Raw genomic sequence first — 18170 nt, 5'->3', positions numbered from 1 at the left:
GGTTGAAACATGCAGAAGAATGAAACTGAATCACTGTATTTCACCAAAAGTAAATTCCAAGTGGATCAAGGACTTGGATGTTAGACCAGAAACTATCAGATACTTAGAAGAAAATATTGGCAGAACTCTTTTCCGCATAAATTTTAAAGACATCTTCTACTACATCTCTCTATTATCTGTAAATTGGTTATGAGGTAGTTCTTGATATGGTATTTCAAAGAAGAATATATGTATGTATCTAATATATATGGGTATATAATGGGTATGTATGCATTTAACATGTACTGCATGCATGTATATTGTATCAGGTAGCCTGTGGGAAAACTGGTTTTGTTAGTCACTATTTTATCAGAAGTCACTTTCTCAAAGAACTCATCATACTGAGGACTTACTGTCTAATAACCCTCAAATAATGAAGAGAGAAATTTCAAGTGCAAAGATTCACTTTATTTGTTCCTTCTGCCACAAATGTTACCATGATTAAAACCATGAGGAGGAGGAGGAGGGGGCTGAAGGACTAAAGTAGGGGTAGATGTCTTGTGAGAAAAGGACTGGAGGTGTCAGGGTAGAGGCAGGGTGATGGAGCCTCTCACTCTGAGACTACTGCCTTCTGATGCTCCTGACGATGGGGGAGGACACACTCTCATGAATGACCTCACAGGTATATGTTTCATGATTGTTGAATTCATCACTGTTCATCGTCAGGATGCTGCTGAGACTGTACGTGCTGTCCTTGGCGTCCTGCTCTGTGAAGCTGTTCTCAATGCCCGTATTTAGGACAACTCCATCAGCTTTCCACTTGACATCAGCTTTTCTGGGATAGAAGCGTCTTAGAAAGCATACGAGAGAGGCTTTTCCAGTCTGTAACTGCTCCGCAGATGGTAAGAACAGGGTGACAGATGGGCTAGTATTAGCCCCTGAGGAATGAAAACAAAGAAAGTGGAATTTTAGTAACAGGGAAGTTCTCCACTGGCTCATTGTGAGCAACTCCAGAGCTCAACAGAGACAGGCATACAGAGAACACAGCATGTAATGGTCAAGGCAGCAAGAAAGCACATTTATAATCACCTTCATTTTGAGTTTCTCTCCTACTTCCCCTTATGCCTCAGAAAGTCCCAAGTTGTTTTGTTTGAACCGGGTACAACTATTCTAAGGCCTGAGTGCATGCTTTCCTCTCCTGATACACAGCTCCAGCTGTGTTTCCAGCCTCCTGCAATAAACTCATTGCTTCAGGCCAAGAAACAAAGGCCTGGTTCACTTGATCCCCTCAGACTTTAGACTTAAGAAAAGGTTTTGGTTCCTCTATACAGATAATTTCTTCAGTATTGTCTTAGGACAGTGTGGTCACATCAAGTTGTCTTTCCCTCCCTGGGTTTTTCACTGGACATGTTGGGGTGAGGGGGCTAACAATTTCATGCTATGTGATCAGACCCACAGGGCTCCCACACCCTTTCAAAGGTTTCCATGTGAAACCAGGGCCATGGCCTGATGGCTACCATACAAAGCAATGTTTAACCAAGGATAAACGGTAGTTTTGGCCACCTGTCTGGGAGGAACTGGTTAGCTTTGCTTTTTACCATAATAAGCAGCTACCAGATGAGATGCTCTCTTGGAAACATCTCCCCCTCCCAAAGCCCTTGGTGGAAGAGTAAGAGTGGAAATGAACAAATAAAAAAAAATCACTTGCTGGGAGAAATCATTTAGGCTTTTAAAGATCTAAGGTCTACATAAACAAGTAATTCAACATATGAACATTTTATTTTGATATTTTCTTCTCCTTTAGTTTTCATTACTTTTTTTTTCCCTGAGAGTTTTATAAAATAGCCTTGGCAGCAAAATCATATGACTTTTAGGGAAAGACAAAGGAAGGGAAGTAGTTTATGAAGATACTCTTGTCTGAGTAAGCCCTCAATAATTTTAAAATTTCTATCCTGCATTAAAACATTAAACAATTGTGTAGTAGAAATGGAAACTCTAGTAATATATATTATGAGCTTCAGAGTTTAAAATTAATTTTATAAGTTCTTAAGAGGCCCAAAGTAGTTTTAAAATAGGTTAAAATACTTAAATTTCAAATAGTAATACAATTGTTTTGTCAAGTTAACAAACTGAAAAAAAAGGGGAAAAATTTCAACAATAATAGCACTAAAACATTGCTAAGTGATTTTAGAGGAGTACTTTACTTAGACTCAAACTTTTCTTGTAGAATGAAGATATTTTTATAATAAGTTTGATCTTAATGGCATTTATATTTGATTTGAGATCTTAAATTACTGAAATACAACCCTACACATAACATTTTTGAAAATTAAAACATTGTACAACTTTATCAGTTAGTATGTATAAATAATACTTGTTAATGCAGTAAAAGCTAAATAATGAAAGTTTGAGTGGGCAGACTGCTGGCCTTAAATCAGATTTTTGTTTGTATGGATTACATTTGGAATGAATTTTTTTGGATTTACCTTTCATTGTTCAATACATTTGATAAGAGAATTTGAATTCACTGCATATTACTCAAAATAAATTTTAACTTCTTTATAGTCTTGTAATATTGATAATTTCATTAAGATGGTATAATAATGAATATGAATCACATTTCTGAACTGTCTTCTGCTTTTCCTGTGTTAGCTTAGTGTCACTGCATGTCTATCCTCTCTCCTTTGTGTTATTGCTTGTACCACTGTGTCAGGAAAGCAAATCATGGCAGAGTTAAACAGATTAGTGGCAGAGTTGGTGGTCTTTAGCGGACTGGCACACCACCATAAGAGTGCTGACGTGGCCCTAAAAGTCATTCAGTTACAAAAAAAAAAAAAGACCACCAGGATGTTCGCACACCAGCTAGTTATGTTGAAGTCTCGCTGGTGGTATGAAAACATGTCAAACAGTAAGAGAAATAATAGAACATAGCATTAAAATATTTTCCATTTTTCTATGAGTCTGCGAGCATTAAAATATAACTATTTCTTTTCATTTAAACAAATTTCTCCAAAATTGATCTTTTGAAGAAACGGAAAATATTCCATTATGGCAGCTCATTTCAATCTAGTGTAATATAGAAATTGGATTTCAAAAAGCTATCTGATGAGTTACAGAATCTTTGTAAAAATTCTGAGTGTCTTATCACTAGTTTTACTCTAAAAATCTTGTTGCTGCAGATTCTCAAGTAAGCTACATCTTTTACATGGGCAGTCGGTATACTTTCCTAACATTGTACTGATTTTTAGTGAGTGCTATTAATTTTTATAATTGTATAAAATAATTTCTCCAACAGAAGAGAGAAAACAGACTCAGAAATACATTTCTCTTCTTTCTCTGTGTCATACATAATAAGCAAAACTCAGCACAATCTATGGCAGAACTGAATGAAAATATAATTCACTTTTCCTCCTTAGAGTCTAAAATATTCCTTTGTTGTTTACATGTTTTTTTCTTTGCATCATTTGATTTAGATTCAGTTAATATTTTTGTCCATACACCAATATTTTGGAGTTCAGTTTAACCTTTGAAGTTAATGATAAATCAGAAAACTCTCCTTTATGTATTTTTATAAAACCCATTCTTAAAAGTCTGAAAGTTGAAACTGGCATTTATATTCATACTGCAGAAGGCACTAGAGAAAAAATTACTTACATTTAAGCTGTAAATGTGTTTCTTGAGTGGCGAGCCACTATATTGGCTTAATACCCACCCACCCCCAACAAAAACCTACTTTTGCTGCTAACCTTCTTAAGTTGATATAGAGAAAATTCTGGCAACTTAGATGGAAAATTAATTAACTAGTACTTTGCTTTTCTCTGAGAAATACTGACTTATAATCCCTGACTTATCTGATCTTTTTGGGCAGAATCCTATTACCTTCAGAACTGATTTCAACTCATCATATACCAAACACAAAACCTCCTAAATTTCATACATACATACATATGTACATACATATATATGGAACATGCACTTATGTGTACTCTCTACCTTGACCCCTTTGCTAAATTAAGCCACAGTAAGAATTTTAACAGTCTTGAACAAATACTTCTTTGCAAAGCCAGAATAAGAGAAAGGCTCATCCCAAGGGAAATCTAGCTATTTTCTTTCCCATTTCCCCCACTAATCCTCCATATCCCACTAACTCAACAATTTGTTCAGTTTAAAAGTTGACTGTTTTCTGCTGCTTGCTTTTGGGTCACCAGAAATGGCTTCTTTAACTGAAATGTCCCAAACATGCATAACCGTTTTAACAGGGCAGAAGTCACACAAATAATCAAGAAAGAATGTACTCACGCTTGATCTCTACTTTCGTTCCTTGGCCACAGGTGAAACACAGTGACTCCCCTATGTCTCTAGCCCTACAAAAACCTGCCAGGGAGGGCGGTGAGCTCCCTTCCCCTGGTGAAATCATTTTGATTTGGAAATCTTAAAGATAAGTTATCAACTAGCCTCCCACAGAAAGACTTTCCTTCTTCTGAAAAGGAAAGCCTCATCCAGGATTTAAATGTAACACCTAATGTCTAATAAATTAGAATACAAAAGGATTTTAGAAATTAGAGACAAGGAAAAATCGATTGAAAAGGATACTTACGTTTGATCTCTAACTTGGTTCCCCCTCCAAAAGTGTACACACAGTGGTTCCCCCTAACCAACCTTCTTACAAAAAGTATTTCCCTTTTAAACAACTGAGCAAATTTCTGTTTAGAACAGATGTCTATGCTCCCTAATAAATCTCTGAAACTATCACTTAAGTAAGACACATTGTTGTCATCTAGCTACTGAGTTTTTTTTTTTCTTTTTCTTCATTGAAAGTGTACAGCTCATTTTTAAGACTTTACCTTTGCCCCAGGAGATATCATAGTTTGGTTTCAAAGAATCAGCTCACGGAGCACTTCATAGACACAGGGATTTCAAGATGGACAACTGAGGGAGGAGAGTTAGGGTTTTACTTACGTTTGATTTCCAACTTGGTCCCTTGGCCGAACGTCCACCACAGTGATAGCTCCCCATTGACTCACTGTACACAAACCTTCTTAACAAAGGGGAACAGAGCCCTGGGCCAGCTGATGGAGCTTTGCAAGCAGGTGTGAAAGTTCTCTGGGTCAAAAGAGAATATATGTTTTGGCAAGATCTAAAATCCTAGAAGATGATATATTTATGTCTATGAGTTGATGGATCATTAACATTTTTTAAATTAGTGATTTAATAATGATTAAGAAACTGTAAGAGAGCAGGGATACAATTCAATACAGTTCTCACCACCAGAATTCCATGTCGTCTCCTCCCACTCCCCCTCCTCCTCCTTCTTCTATTAAGAGTCTTGCTACTTTTTAAAAAAAAATTTTAAATTTCCCCTTTTGTTACCCTTGTTGTTTTATTGCTGTAGTTGTTACTGATGTTGTAGCTGTTATTCATGTTGTTGTTGGATAGGACAGAGAGAAATGGAGAGAGGAAGGGAAGAGAGAGAGGGGAGGGAAAGACAGACACCTGCAGACCTGCTTCACGCCTGTGAAGCGACTCCTCTGCAGGTGGGGAGCTGGGGCTAGAACTGGGATCCTTAAGCCGGTCCCTGTGCTTTGAGTCACGTGCGCCTGAACCGCTGCGCTACCGCCCAACTCCCCCTTGCTACTGTTTTTATTCACACTGGTGACTCAGCATTGCTTTACAAAGCCCTAAGGTGGCAAGGCATAGTGTCACCTGTACACCTGTGTGTGTGACCATCAGAGTCCTGTCCCCACCCTGGTATCAGCATCCTTTGGACAATATCTGAGGAACAACTCAGTTCCTATGTCATTTGACAGTTGGCTCAACATGGTGGGGTTTTTGTTTTGCATTTTTTTTTCTATTTACTTATTTATTTTTCCTCACTCTGGTCACCAAAAATCTGTGTCCTCATCCCCCTAGATAAATACTATAGTTCTCCCACAGTCTTGAAAATAGGTTGACAGTTTGTCCTTTTCACATCACTTGTTCAATTCTCTATATTCTGAATATAGTGAAACCATTTTGTAGTTGTCCTTCATTTCATGCCTTGCTTCCCTGGGCATCATCTTTTCCAGTTCCATTCACTTTATTCCCAAAATATGTCCCATACCTTCTATTGGAAAGTTTCCTATTCTTTATCCCTCTGGGAGTATGGACCAAAAGAGGATGGAAGGTCTGGCTTCTGTAATTGCTTTTCTACTGGGACATGGACTTTGGCAAATTGATTCATACCCCCAGCGATGGCTCTTTTTTTAAATTTTTTTAAAAAAATTATTTATTCCCTTTTGTTGCTCTTGTTTTTATAGTTGTAGTTTTTTTCTCTCTTTTTTATTGGGGAATTAATGTTTTACATTCAACAGTAAGTACAATAGTTTGTACATGCATAACATTCCCCAGTTTCCCATATAACGATACAACCCCTACTAGGTCCTCTGAATCCTTCTTGGACCTGTATTCTCCCCACCCACCCACACCCATCCCAGTCTTTTACTTTGTTGTGATACGCCAATTCCATTTCAGGTTCTACTTGAGTTTTCTTATCTGATCTTGTTTTTCAACTTTGGCCTGAGAGTGAGATCATCCCATATTCATCCTTCTGTTTCTGACTTATTTCACTCAACATGATTTTTTCAAGGTCCATCCAAGATAAGCTGAAAATGGTGAAGTCACCATTTTTTACAGCTGAGTAGTATTCCATTGTGTATATATACCACAACTTGCTCAGCCACTCATCTGTTGTTGGACACCTGGGTTGCTTCCAGGTTTTGGCTATTACAAATTGTGCTGCCAAGAACATATATGTACACAGTTCTTTTTGGATGGATATGTTGGGTTCCTTAGGATATATCCCTAGGAGAGGAATTACAGGATGATAGGGTAGGTCCATTTCTAGCCTTCTGAGAGTTCTCCAGACTGTTCTCCACAGAGGCTGGACCAATTGACATTCCCACCAGAAGTGTAGGAGGGTTCCTTTGACCCCACAACCTCTCCAACATTTGTTGCTGCTGTTACCTTTTCTGATGTCTGACATTCTCACAGGAGTAAAGTGGTATCTCATTATTGTCTTGATTTGCATTTCTCTGACAATCAGAGACTTGGAGCATTTTTTCATGTGTTTCTCAGCCTTTTGGAACTCTTCTGTGGTGAATATTCTGTCCATGTCCTACCTCCATTTTTGGATGGGGTTAATTGTTGTCTTGTTGTTGCGTTTGGCAAGCTCTTTATGTATGTTAGTTATTAAACTCTTGTCTGATGTATGGCATGTAGAGATCTTCTCCCATTCTGTGAGGGGTCTTTTGGTTTGGGTAGTGGTTTCTTTTGCTGTGCAGAAGCTTTTTAATTTGATGTAGTCCCATATGTTTATACTTGCCTTAGTCTTCTTTGTAATTGGATTCATTTCATTGAAGATGTCTTTAAAATGTATGCGGAAAAGAGTTCTGCCAATATTTTCCTCTAAGTATTTGATAGTTTCTGGACTAACATCTAAGTCCTTGGTTCACATGGAATTTGCTTTTGTATTTGGTGAAATATAGTGGTTCAGTTTCATTCTTCTCCATGTTTCAACCCATTGTTTCCAACACCATTTATTGAAGAGACTCTCGTTTCCCCATTTAATAGTCTGGGCACCTTTGTCAAAGATTAGGTGTCCATAGGTGTGGGGGCTCACTTCTGGGTTTTCAATTCTATTCCACTGGTCAGTGTGTCTATTCATGTTCCCGTACCAAGCAGTTTTGATGACAATGGCCCTATAATACAATTTGAGATCTAGGAGTGTGATGCTTCCAGTTCTGTTCTTTTTTCTCAAGATTGTTTTGGCAATTCTAGGTCTTTTCTGGTTCCAGATAAACATTTCTAGCATTTTTTCTATTCTCCTATAAATGTGCTTGGGATCTTGATGGGGATAGCATTAAATTTGTAGATGGCTCTGGGTAGTATATTCATTTTAATGATGTTATTTCTTCCAACCCATTAACATGGATATCTTTCCACTTTTGTGTCTTTTTCAATTTCCTTGAGTAGTGACTCATAATTTTCAGTATACAAGTCTTTCACTTCTCTGGTTAGGTTTATTCCTAGATATTTTATTGTTTTTGTTGCTATAATAAAAGAAATTGATTTCTGGATTTCAATTTCTTCTAACTTAGTGTTTGCATAGAGGAATGCCACTGACTTTTGAATGTTAATTTTGTAGCCTGACATTTTACTGTATTGCCTGATGATTTCCAAAAGTTCTTGCTGGATTCTTTAGGTTTTTCTATGTATAGTATAATATTTTCTGCAAATAGGGAGAGTTTGACTTCTTCTCTTCCAATCTGTATTCCTTTAATTCCTTGATCCTGTCTGATTGCTATGGCAAGAACTTCCAACACTATGTTGAATAATAATGGTGATAGTGGGCATCCCTATCTAGTACCTGATCTCAGGGGAAATGCTCCCAGTTTTTCACCATTGAGTATGATGTTGGCTGTAGGTTTGCTATATATAGACTCTACTATCTTCAGGAATTTTCCATCTATTCCCCCTTTTTTTTTTGTAGTGTTTTGATCATAAAGGGATGTTGTATTTTGTCAAAGGCTTTCTCTGCATCTATTGATATGACCATGTGTTTTTTGGTCTTGCTTTTATTGATGTGGTGGATCATGTTGATTGATTTACATATACTAAACCAACCTTGCATGCCTGGGATAAACCCCACTTGGTCATGATGAACAATCTTTTTAATATACTGCTGTATCCAGTTGGTTAGAATTTTGTTCAATATTTTAGCATCTATGTTCATCAGAGATATTGGTCTGTAGTTTTCTTTTTTGGTTTTGTCCCTGTCTGCCTTTGGTATCAGGGTGATGTTGGCTTCATAGAAGCTGGCAGGGAGTATTCCAATGTCTTCAATCTTCTGGAAGACTTTTAAAAGTAGAGGTATTAACTCTTCTTTGAAGGTTTGGTAGAATTGATTTGTAAAACCATCTGGTCCAGGACTTTTATTCTTGGGAAGGTTATTGATAACTGTTTCAATTTCATTAGCTGTGATGGGCCTGTTCATTTTATCTAGTTCTTCTTTACTTAATTTTGGAAGTTCATAGGTATCTAGAAAATCATCCATTTCTTCTGGGTTCTCTATCTTGGTGGCATATGGTTGTTCATAGAAGTCTCGCATGATATGCTGAATTTCTGTGGTGTCTGTTGTGATATCTCCTCTGTCATTTATGATCCGATTTATGTGGGTCTTCTCTCTCTTTTGTTTTGTGAGTCTGGCTAAAGGTTTGTCAATTTTGTTCACTCTTTTGAAGAATCAACATTTACTTTCATTGATCTTTTATATGATTTTCTTATTTTCAATCTTATTGATTTCTACCCTAACTGTAGTGATTTCTGTCCTTCTGGTTTCTTTAGGGTTCCTTTGTTCTTTTTTTTTAAAATTAAAAAAAAATTTTTTTAGAGATAAATGGAGAGAGGAGGGGGACAAAGAGGGGGAGAAAAAGACACCTGCTGACCAGCTTCACTGCCTGTGAAGCGACTTCCATACAGGTGGGGAGCCAGGGCTCAAACCGGGATCCTTATGCTGGTCCTTGGGCTTTGTACCACGTGTGCTTAACCCGCTGCGTTACAGCCTGACACCCTATTCTTTTTATTCTACTTCTTTAAGATGTGCAATTAGGCTGTTTATTTGTGCTTTTTCTTGTTTCCTAATGTGTGCTTGTATGGCTATGATCTTCCCTCTCATTACTACCTTAGCTGTGTCCCAAATATTTTGATAGCTTGTGTCTTCATTCTCATTGAACTATCGAAACATTTGATTTCTTCCTTTATTTCCTCTTTGACCCAGTAGTTGTCAAGTAGTGTACTGTTGAGCTTCTACATTTTGGGACTATTACTAATCTTCTGTTGATTGTTAAGTGCTAGTTTAATTCCACTCTGGTCTGAGAAGATGCTTGGGATGATTTCAATGTTCTTGAATTTGCTGATGCTGTCTTTGTGGCCTAACATATGGTCTATCCTTAAGAATGACCCCTGTGAACTTGAGTAAAATGTGTATTTCAGTATCTTTGGATGAATGACTCTGAAAACATCCAGTAGTTCTAGTTTATCTGCTCATTTAGCTCCCTCATGTCTTTATTGATTTCTACCTGAATGATCTATTAAGTTGAGAGAGTGTGGTGTTGAAGTCCCCTACTAGGACTGTGTTGCTGTTAATATATTGCTGTAGCTCTTTCTGTAGTTGTTTGATGTATTTAGATGGCTTCTCATTGGGTGCATAGATGTTAATAATTGTTAAGTTCTCTTGATTGACTGATACTCTGAGCATTAAGTAGTGTCCATACCTATCTTTTAAAATTTTATTTGTTTTAAAGTCTATCATGTCAGATATGAGAATAGCTGTTTTTGTTCTTTTTTTTGTGGGCCATTGGCCTGTATGATAGTTTTCTATCCTTTCACTTTGAGTCTGTGTTTGTCTGTTGAGTTAGGTGGGTTTCCTGTAGAAAGCATATTGTTGGGTTATGTTTTCTGATCCATCTTTTAATTAATTAATTAATTAATTTGAGAAAGGAGACATTAACAAAACCATAGAATAAGAGGGGTACAATTCCACACAATTCCCATAATCCGATCTCCACGTCCCCTCCCCTCCCCTGATAGCCTTCACATTCTATATCTCTCTGGGAGTATGGATCCAGGGTCTGATCCATCTTTCTACTCTGTGCCTTTTAATAGGTGAATTCAGGCCATTGACATTGATTGATATTAAAGACTGAAGATATTTTAACACCGTTCTTGTAGATTTTTAGAGTTTTATAATATATGGCCTATTTATGGTGGTGTGACTGTTTATAGGAGACCTTTCAAAACTTCTTTCAGGGCGGGCTTGGTGATAGTTGATTCTTTCAACTCTTTCTTGTGTGAGAAGGTTTTTATGCCTCCATCTAGTTTCAATGACAGTCTAGCAGGATACAGTAGTCGTGGTTGAAAGCCTTTCTCATTGAGCACTTGATATATATTTTGCCATTTTCTTCTGGCCAGTATTGTTTGTGTGGAGAAGTCTGCTGGTAATCTTATGGGTTTACCTCTGTAGGTGACTCTTTGTTTCTCTCTCTTTCTTTTAAATTTATTTTATTTTAATTTTTTTAAACCAGAACACTTCTCAGCTTTGGTTTATGGTGGTGATGGGGATTGAACCTGGGACCTCAGAGCCTCAGGCTTGAAAGGCTTTTGCATAACCATTATACCGTCTCCCCAGCCCTAACTCTTTGTTTTTCTCTTGCAGCCTTCAGGATCCTTTCTTTATCCTTATTCCTTTCCATTCTAAGTATGATATGTCTTGGTGTCTTTAAGACTGGGTTAATTCTGGGCTTCTTGAACCTTTATGTCTTTGATGTTATCTAGACTAGACAAGTTTTCAGCTATTATGTCCTGAAGAATGCTTTTTTCCCCATCCCTCTCTTTCTTCCTCTGGTAAGCCAATAGTGCATATATTATTTTTTTGAAGTCATCCCATAGGTCTCTGTTGTTGTTTTCAGTATCTCTTATTGTCTTTTTGAGATCTCTTACTTCTTTTTTAGTTGTCTCTAATTCGTCCTCGATCTTGCTAATTCTGTCTTCAGCCTTATTTATTCTATTCTTTCTCTCCTCTAATGTTTTCTGGGGTTAATCTATTTTTTTACCCTATTCTGATACTGTTTTAGCTTGTTCAACTAGTTGTGTTCTTAGCTCAGCTTTCAGCTGTTTCAGCTTTCAGCTCTCTAATAACCTTGAGATAATTAGTGTTTTCTTCCAGAGTCTCATTTGTTGTTTCTGCATTTCTGATGACACTTCTTTCAAACTCTTTACTCACTCCTGTGATTATTTCCTTAACTAGTGTTTGGATGTTGACCTCATTATTTTGTGCTTCATCCTTTGGGGGGCTTTTAGCTGGACTGTTGTCCTGGTTAGTTTCTCCAATATTTCTTCTTGTTGGTTTACCCATTTTATATATTATGTTATGAGTTCCCTCTCTTAGTACTTTTCAAATTACTGATCACTATTTCCTGGATTGACTTGTGTCTAAGTAAGGTAATTAAAGGGTTCACAGTTGTGTGAATTGATAGTTGTTTCAATATTATTTTAATCCCTGAGTTGGAGCACAGTGGCTTAAAAGCCTCTTTTGTGCTTTTTCTTCCCTGTAGGCTATGGGAGCCTGAGGGCTTTTAAAGTATCAGTTGACTTCTTAGCTTAGTCACTGACTCCTGACCAAGAGAAAAAACAGGGTGTGGCAGAGATAATCCAGTGGTTATGCAAAGAGACTTTCACAGACCCACCGCTAGGCCATGGAGGTACAGATCTTTTCCTGAGTTAGTTCTCTGTCTCCTGGTGTCAGCACAGGGCCTTCCCACCTGCTGCTCCAGATTCTGAGGGCAGTAGCAATGGAGTTGCATTTGGTGAGTCTTAGGGGAGTCCTCTCCTCCCTTCAGCTGTCTTTTTGTTGGTGAAACAGACTGGAGGTGGTGTCTCAACTGGTAAACTGCCCGATTGTTACCAGCCACTTTATCTCTCCCTAGGTTCCTCTCTGCCCATGAACCACACGTGTTTGTACTCATCTGTGATTTGGTGGGTTCCTGAAGTCATTCTAGTCCTGTCTTGTTGCAGTCCCAGGTGGTCTCCTTTGGTACTCCTAGTTGACCTGGGAGAGGAGAGGAGAGAAACATAGCAGCTGCTGCTCTGTAGCCCCACCTCTGGAAGTATAGAACCAGAATCTTTATGCCAGCCCTTGTGCCTTGCACCATGTGGGCTTAACCCACTGCGCTACTTCCTGTCCTCCCTTTCTTTCTCCCTGTCTCCCAATATCTGTCCTAACAAATAAGAAAAAGGCAGACAGAATGAAGGAAAAAAGAAAAGAGAAAGGGAGAGAAAGAGAGAAATGGCCTTGGGAGTGATGGGTACCTTGCGCCAGCATGGAGCCCCAGAAATAACCCTGTTAGAAAAAAAGAAAGGGAGAAAGAATGAAATAAAGAAAGAAAAGTGTGCTTAAGGTGCAATGAAGACACTTACGTGACATATCTTACATAAATGAGGACAAAAACAAAGAAACAAACCAATCACCATAATATTTGGCTATACAGCCTGACATAATCTGCCACACCTGCTCTGCAGACAAATACACATGTAGGCAGTTAGGCCTTCTAGAGGAGGGAGGTTTGTGTTCAGAGTTGTACTGTTGTGAGAGGAAGATCTAAACCTTGCATGCAGTAGTAGACTCCAACATCCTCAGTCGCCACCCTGCTGATTGTAAGGGTGAATTCTGTTCCTGAACCGCTGCCACTGAACCTGTCAGAGACCCCAGTGAAGCGTTTGGAAGCTTCATGTATAAGGGATTGTGGCTGTTGGCCTGGCTTCTGCAGGTGCCAATCCAAAAGGCTGACTCCACTTTGATGTAGGAGATTATGACTAGATCTGCAGGAGTTGGTGACTGACTGTCCAGGGACAACAGACAGGGAGAGGGGTGTCTGGGTCATCACAATATACCCACTGGATCCTAAAGCAACAAGAGAAGATTATAATGTCAGGTAAAAACACTAGAAACAATTTTTTATCTTTGATTTGATTAACTTATTTATTTAGGGTAGAGATGGAGAGGAATTGAGAGGGAAGAGTAAGATAAAAAAGGGGAAGAGCCTTCACCACTTGCGAAGTTCTCCCCCTGCAGGTGGGCATCAGGGGCTTGAACCCAAGTCTTTGCACGTTGTAATAAGTGTGCTCAACCAGATGCATCACCACCCAGCCTCCTAGAAGCAATTTTCTTTTCTTTCTTTCTTTTTTTAAATATTTATTTTATTTATTTATTTCCTTTTGTTGCCCTTGTTGTTTTATTGTTGTAGTCGTTGTTGGATAGGACAGAGAGAAATGGAGAGAGGGAGGGGAAGACAGAGAGGAGGAGAGAAAGATAGACACCTGCAGACCTGCTTCACCGTCTGTGAAGCGACTCCCCTGCAGGTGGGGAGCCGGGGTTCGAACCGGGATCCTTATGCCGGTCCTTGTGCTTTGCGCCACCTGCGCTTAACCCGCTGCACTACAGCCCAACTCCCCTAGAAGCAATTTTCATCATTTTCTTTTTGCTCTTTATTTGAGGCACCACATTAGGGGTCTTCAAAAGTAACCCATATTATTCCTCTCTTTCTGTTTCTGCCCTCACCACAGCAGTGGATTTTTTCTCATTCTAACTGATCAAAATACATATGGCCCAACCCCAAAGGACAAGATGTAAGATGAATAGGCAGACAAAATTAGCACAGGAAGCAATGGTGCCCCAGAGTCCCCTTTCCCACCTATTCTGCTTTCTCACATCCCTCTGCCCTCACCTGGGATCCAGAGTGTCAGCAACCCCCAAAATTGAGTAAGAAAAATCATTTTGAGAATTTACATTGTTGAAACCTGATCAGTCAAGGCAAGGCTAGAGCTGATGATTTTATCTAAGACCACCAAGGAAATCTCCTCCCAAGGACCACATGCAAATTAGTGGTGGGTGTAGGAGTGTGGAGAGAGCCAAAGGGAGGGCAGATTTTCCTGTGTGCAGAGTGGCATCAAAGAGTTTCTGTGTTTGGAGATAAATTAAAATCTGCTGAAGTCAAAGAAAGGACAGTATGTGAGAATTCTGTTTTCTCTGCTACCATACTAGCACATTCTCCAGGCAAATTTGACATTCCAGGAAAATCTTAACTTTAGTAGTGAATAAAGTACATGCATATTCCTGTGTGAGCCTGTTTTAACTTAGTATTTATTTATTTTGTTTTCCAATTTATGATCAATAATAGCTTACGAGAAAGAATGTAAGATTATAGTGTATAGTTCCACACTGAACCCACCACCAGAGTGCTGACCCACCTCCCACCACAAAGATAGCCACCAGAGTTTCCCTATGGTCTAGGATATGGGGTAACTATATATATTCACGTTTAATGTTTTATTTATTTATTTATTTAGAAGGTTTTTTAATTTTTAAAAAATATTTATTGTTGGATAGAGATAGAGAGAAATTGAGAGGGGCAGAGGAGATAGGGTGGGGATTAGACAAAGAGACACCTGCAGCCCTGCTTCACTGTTTGTGAAACTTTCCTTCTGCAGAGGGGGACCTAGGGTTTGAACCCAAGTCCTTGCTCACTGTAATGTGTATGCTTAACCAGGTGTGCCACTGTCTGGCCCCTGAGTTAATATGTTTTTTTTTTCTTTTTTATATTTATTTTATTTATTCCCTTTTGTTGCCCTTGTTGTTTTATTGTTGTAGTTATTATTGTTGTTGTCGTTGTTGGATAGGACAGAGAGAAATGGAGAGAGGGAGGGGAAGACAGAGAGGAGGAGAAAAAGATAGACACCTGCAGACCTGCTTCACCGCCTGTGAAGCGACTCCCCTGCAGGTGGGGAGCCGGGGTTCGAACCGGGATCCTTATGCCGGTCCTTGTGCCTTGCGCCACCTGCGCTTAGCCCGCTGCACTACAGCCCGACTCCCGAGTTAATCTGTTTTAATTCCACATGAGGGAAGTCATTTGGTAGCTGTCCTTCACTTACTTTACTAAAGATAATAACCTCCAGTTCCATTCATTTTGTCCCAAAGGGCACAACATAGTCTTTTTTTTTTTTTTAAATTACTGAGTAGTACTCCATTAAGTATATGTCCCATAACCACTCTTCTCCTTCTCCATCTTTCCCTTCTACTTTTAAGACTCAAATGGGTAGTTTTTATTCCACTGTTAAATTTTTTTCCCCTTACTCTTTCAAAGTATTCCTTATAGTATTCCCCCCACCTCATGATATTTTAAACTTTTAAGCAGGAACATGAAAAGGCACATACCAGAGAAGCAATTGGACATCCAAGCAAATATAGCTGACCCTATGTGGAGGCTGATGCCTGTTATTATTCACATCTAAGGTCCCACTTTCACTTCCTTTCTAAGGCACTCATATACCTATTACAAGTTCCAGGTGTTCTTTCTTTTCCCTCTCCCCTCTCAGGTAAGGGAAATGGGCTGACTTCCTTAGATATTCTCCAATTCTCTTTCCCCTCAGTGTTGGGGCTAAAATAAAGGTTCCCGGTCACAAGAGTTCTGGGTCCCAGAGGAGGTGGTCTTCAGGGACTTCTGGTCATTTTCCCCCTAAGTTTCCTCCTCTGAAGTTATGGGTCAAAATTCTTTTTGGGTTGCAGAAGGAAGGAGGTTTGATTTCTGTAATAACTTCTCAGTATTACATAGACATGGATATTGTCTGGTTGACCCATACCTCCAGTCTGTCTCTATCTTTTCTTGGTGGTGTAGGGTTCTGGAGAGGTGAGGTTCTGGGACACATTGGTGAGGTCATCTGGCCAGGGAAGTCAGGATGGAATCATAGATGTATTTGCAACTTGGTGGCTGAAAGACAGTTAAGACGGAAAACAGGACAAAATATTTATAAAAAGAGACTGAAAGTAGGATTAGAGCCAGTAAGAGTGGGGACCCTAGGGTGGAAAGAAGCTAAGGTATCTATTTTAGGTATTTTTCCTAGAAGCCCAGAGTTTAGTAATCTTTGCTTGAGCTTAATAGCTAATGTGAAAATGAACTAGAAATATTGTCTGGGAGGACGGTATCAGTGTGGATAATGGAACTTGAGAGGTGCTTTAGAGCAGAGAGTGACTCCCATACTTGGGGGAATTTTATCATATCTATCTGACCCAGATCCGATGCATACTAATATTTAACACAGGAGGCTGTATAACCTCTGAATCCATATCAGTTTTGAGCTCACATCCCATGGTCGCAGCTGGGGACATTCTGGGCTGCACACTTTGTAGGACAAGTCCTTCTCAAGTGGCAGAATAGGATGACCTAGCTTCCCTTTGGAGAGTAGGGTAGTCCTTATCAGTGTTAGTTTGTAGTGAGGGTAAAGTAAGGTCATGGAGAGACCCACGAAAGAGCTAATGAGGACATTCCTGATGGAACTGGCCAGTGATGGCAAACAGTGGGATCTGTTCGAAGTCTAGGTCTATAGTATCTATGGAAGGGAATGCAAGATGGGGTGGCCTTGCAACCAGCCTTTTTTTTTTTTTTTTTCCCTTTAAAGACAGTATGTGAACTGACTCATTTTGTAATGGTCAGGGAGTTTCTAACAGAGGGAACTGAGTAAAGATGACTTTTTCAGATCTAGAAAGTAATTACCCTACAGTGTCTCTGTCCCAGTGGGACCAGTGAACTCTTGGTAACTCCAGGAAGGGAAGACTTTGCTCTTGGTGTTCTGGATGAGTGATGCTGAGAATTGAGGGGGTGGTCATTATGGAGTCACCTGAGAACACCTCAGTCACACTATGCCACATCACTTACCTCGTGAATGAACAGATACTCAGGAATGGTCCTGTCATAGAATCTGATGCAGCTGGCTAACACACACAAGTGGGGGAAACAAAAAGACACAGGCTTCACATAATTCTCTGAGAATTCTAGTGTGATCCTTAGGGATCAATATTGTATTAGAAGTAGCTGTAGTTATAGTACAAATAGTATTAGGCTGTGGAGATAGCATAGTGGTTATTCCAAATTATTCTGATGTATGAGTTGAGGTCTCAAGTTTGATCCCCAGTGCCACGATAAGCCAGAGTTGAGCAGTGCAATGTTGGAAAAAATAAATAAATAAAAGAAAAGTAAGTAGTAATTGTCACATTTACTTGGCTATGGGCACTCCTTTCTTTTTATTTTCATTTGCCTATTTATTTCTCTAAAGGTTTATTTTACTCTATTGTATTGTATTGGATAGAGAAAGACACCTGGGGGCTTGGGCAGTACACCGGATTAAGCACACATAGTACAAAGCAAAGACCTACACAAGGATACTGGTTTGAGTCCCTGGCTCCCCACCTGCAAGTGTGGGGGATGGTGGCAGGGGTTGTTTCACAAGTCATGAAACAGGCCTGCAGGTGCCTATCTTCCTCTGCTCCTCTCTCAATTTCTTTCTGTCCTATCAAAAATAAAATAATAATAAAAAAATGGCTTCAGGAGAAGTGGATTCGTAATGCAGGTACCGAGCCCCAGCAATAACCCCGGAGGGAAGGGGGGGAGAGAGAGAGAGAGAGAGAGAGAGAGAGACTTGTAGTGCTGGGAACTGGGGAAATGAATTCTGGTTTTTGTGCATGGCAACAAGTGTGCTTAATTGGGTGCGCCACCACCTGGCCCCAGTTTGCCCTTTTCTTTTCTCTTTTCTTTTCTTTTCTTTTC

At 39.3% G+C, this 18170-nt stretch overlaps 1 protein-coding gene across 1 annotated transcript in view; it reads right to left on the bottom strand.

Moving 5' to 3' along the window:
- Nucleotides 1–425: 425 nt before the first annotated feature.
- LOC103126597 (immunoglobulin kappa light chain-like) overlaps nt 426–18170 on the bottom strand; it is a 104342-nt gene continuing 86597 nt past the window's right edge. Inside the window, exons 6-7 of the mRNA XM_060188435.1 lie at nt 4939–4973; nt 426–917 (exon numbers count right to left, since the gene is read on the bottom strand). Coding sequence (XP_060044418.1) covers nt 601–917; nt 4939–4973 — 352 coding nt within the window. The 3' untranslated portion in view covers nt 426–600. The remainder of the gene's footprint in view (nt 918–4938; nt 4974–18170) is intronic.

Source organism: Erinaceus europaeus, chromosome 3, assembly GCF_950295315.1.
Source record: "Erinaceus europaeus chromosome 3, mEriEur2.1, whole genome shotgun sequence".
NCBI classification, from domain to species: Eukaryota; Metazoa; Chordata; class Mammalia; order Eulipotyphla; family Erinaceidae; genus Erinaceus; species Erinaceus europaeus.
The sequence above is the reverse complement of the archived record's forward strand: the minus strand, read 5'-3'. Positions and strand labels throughout refer to the sequence as shown.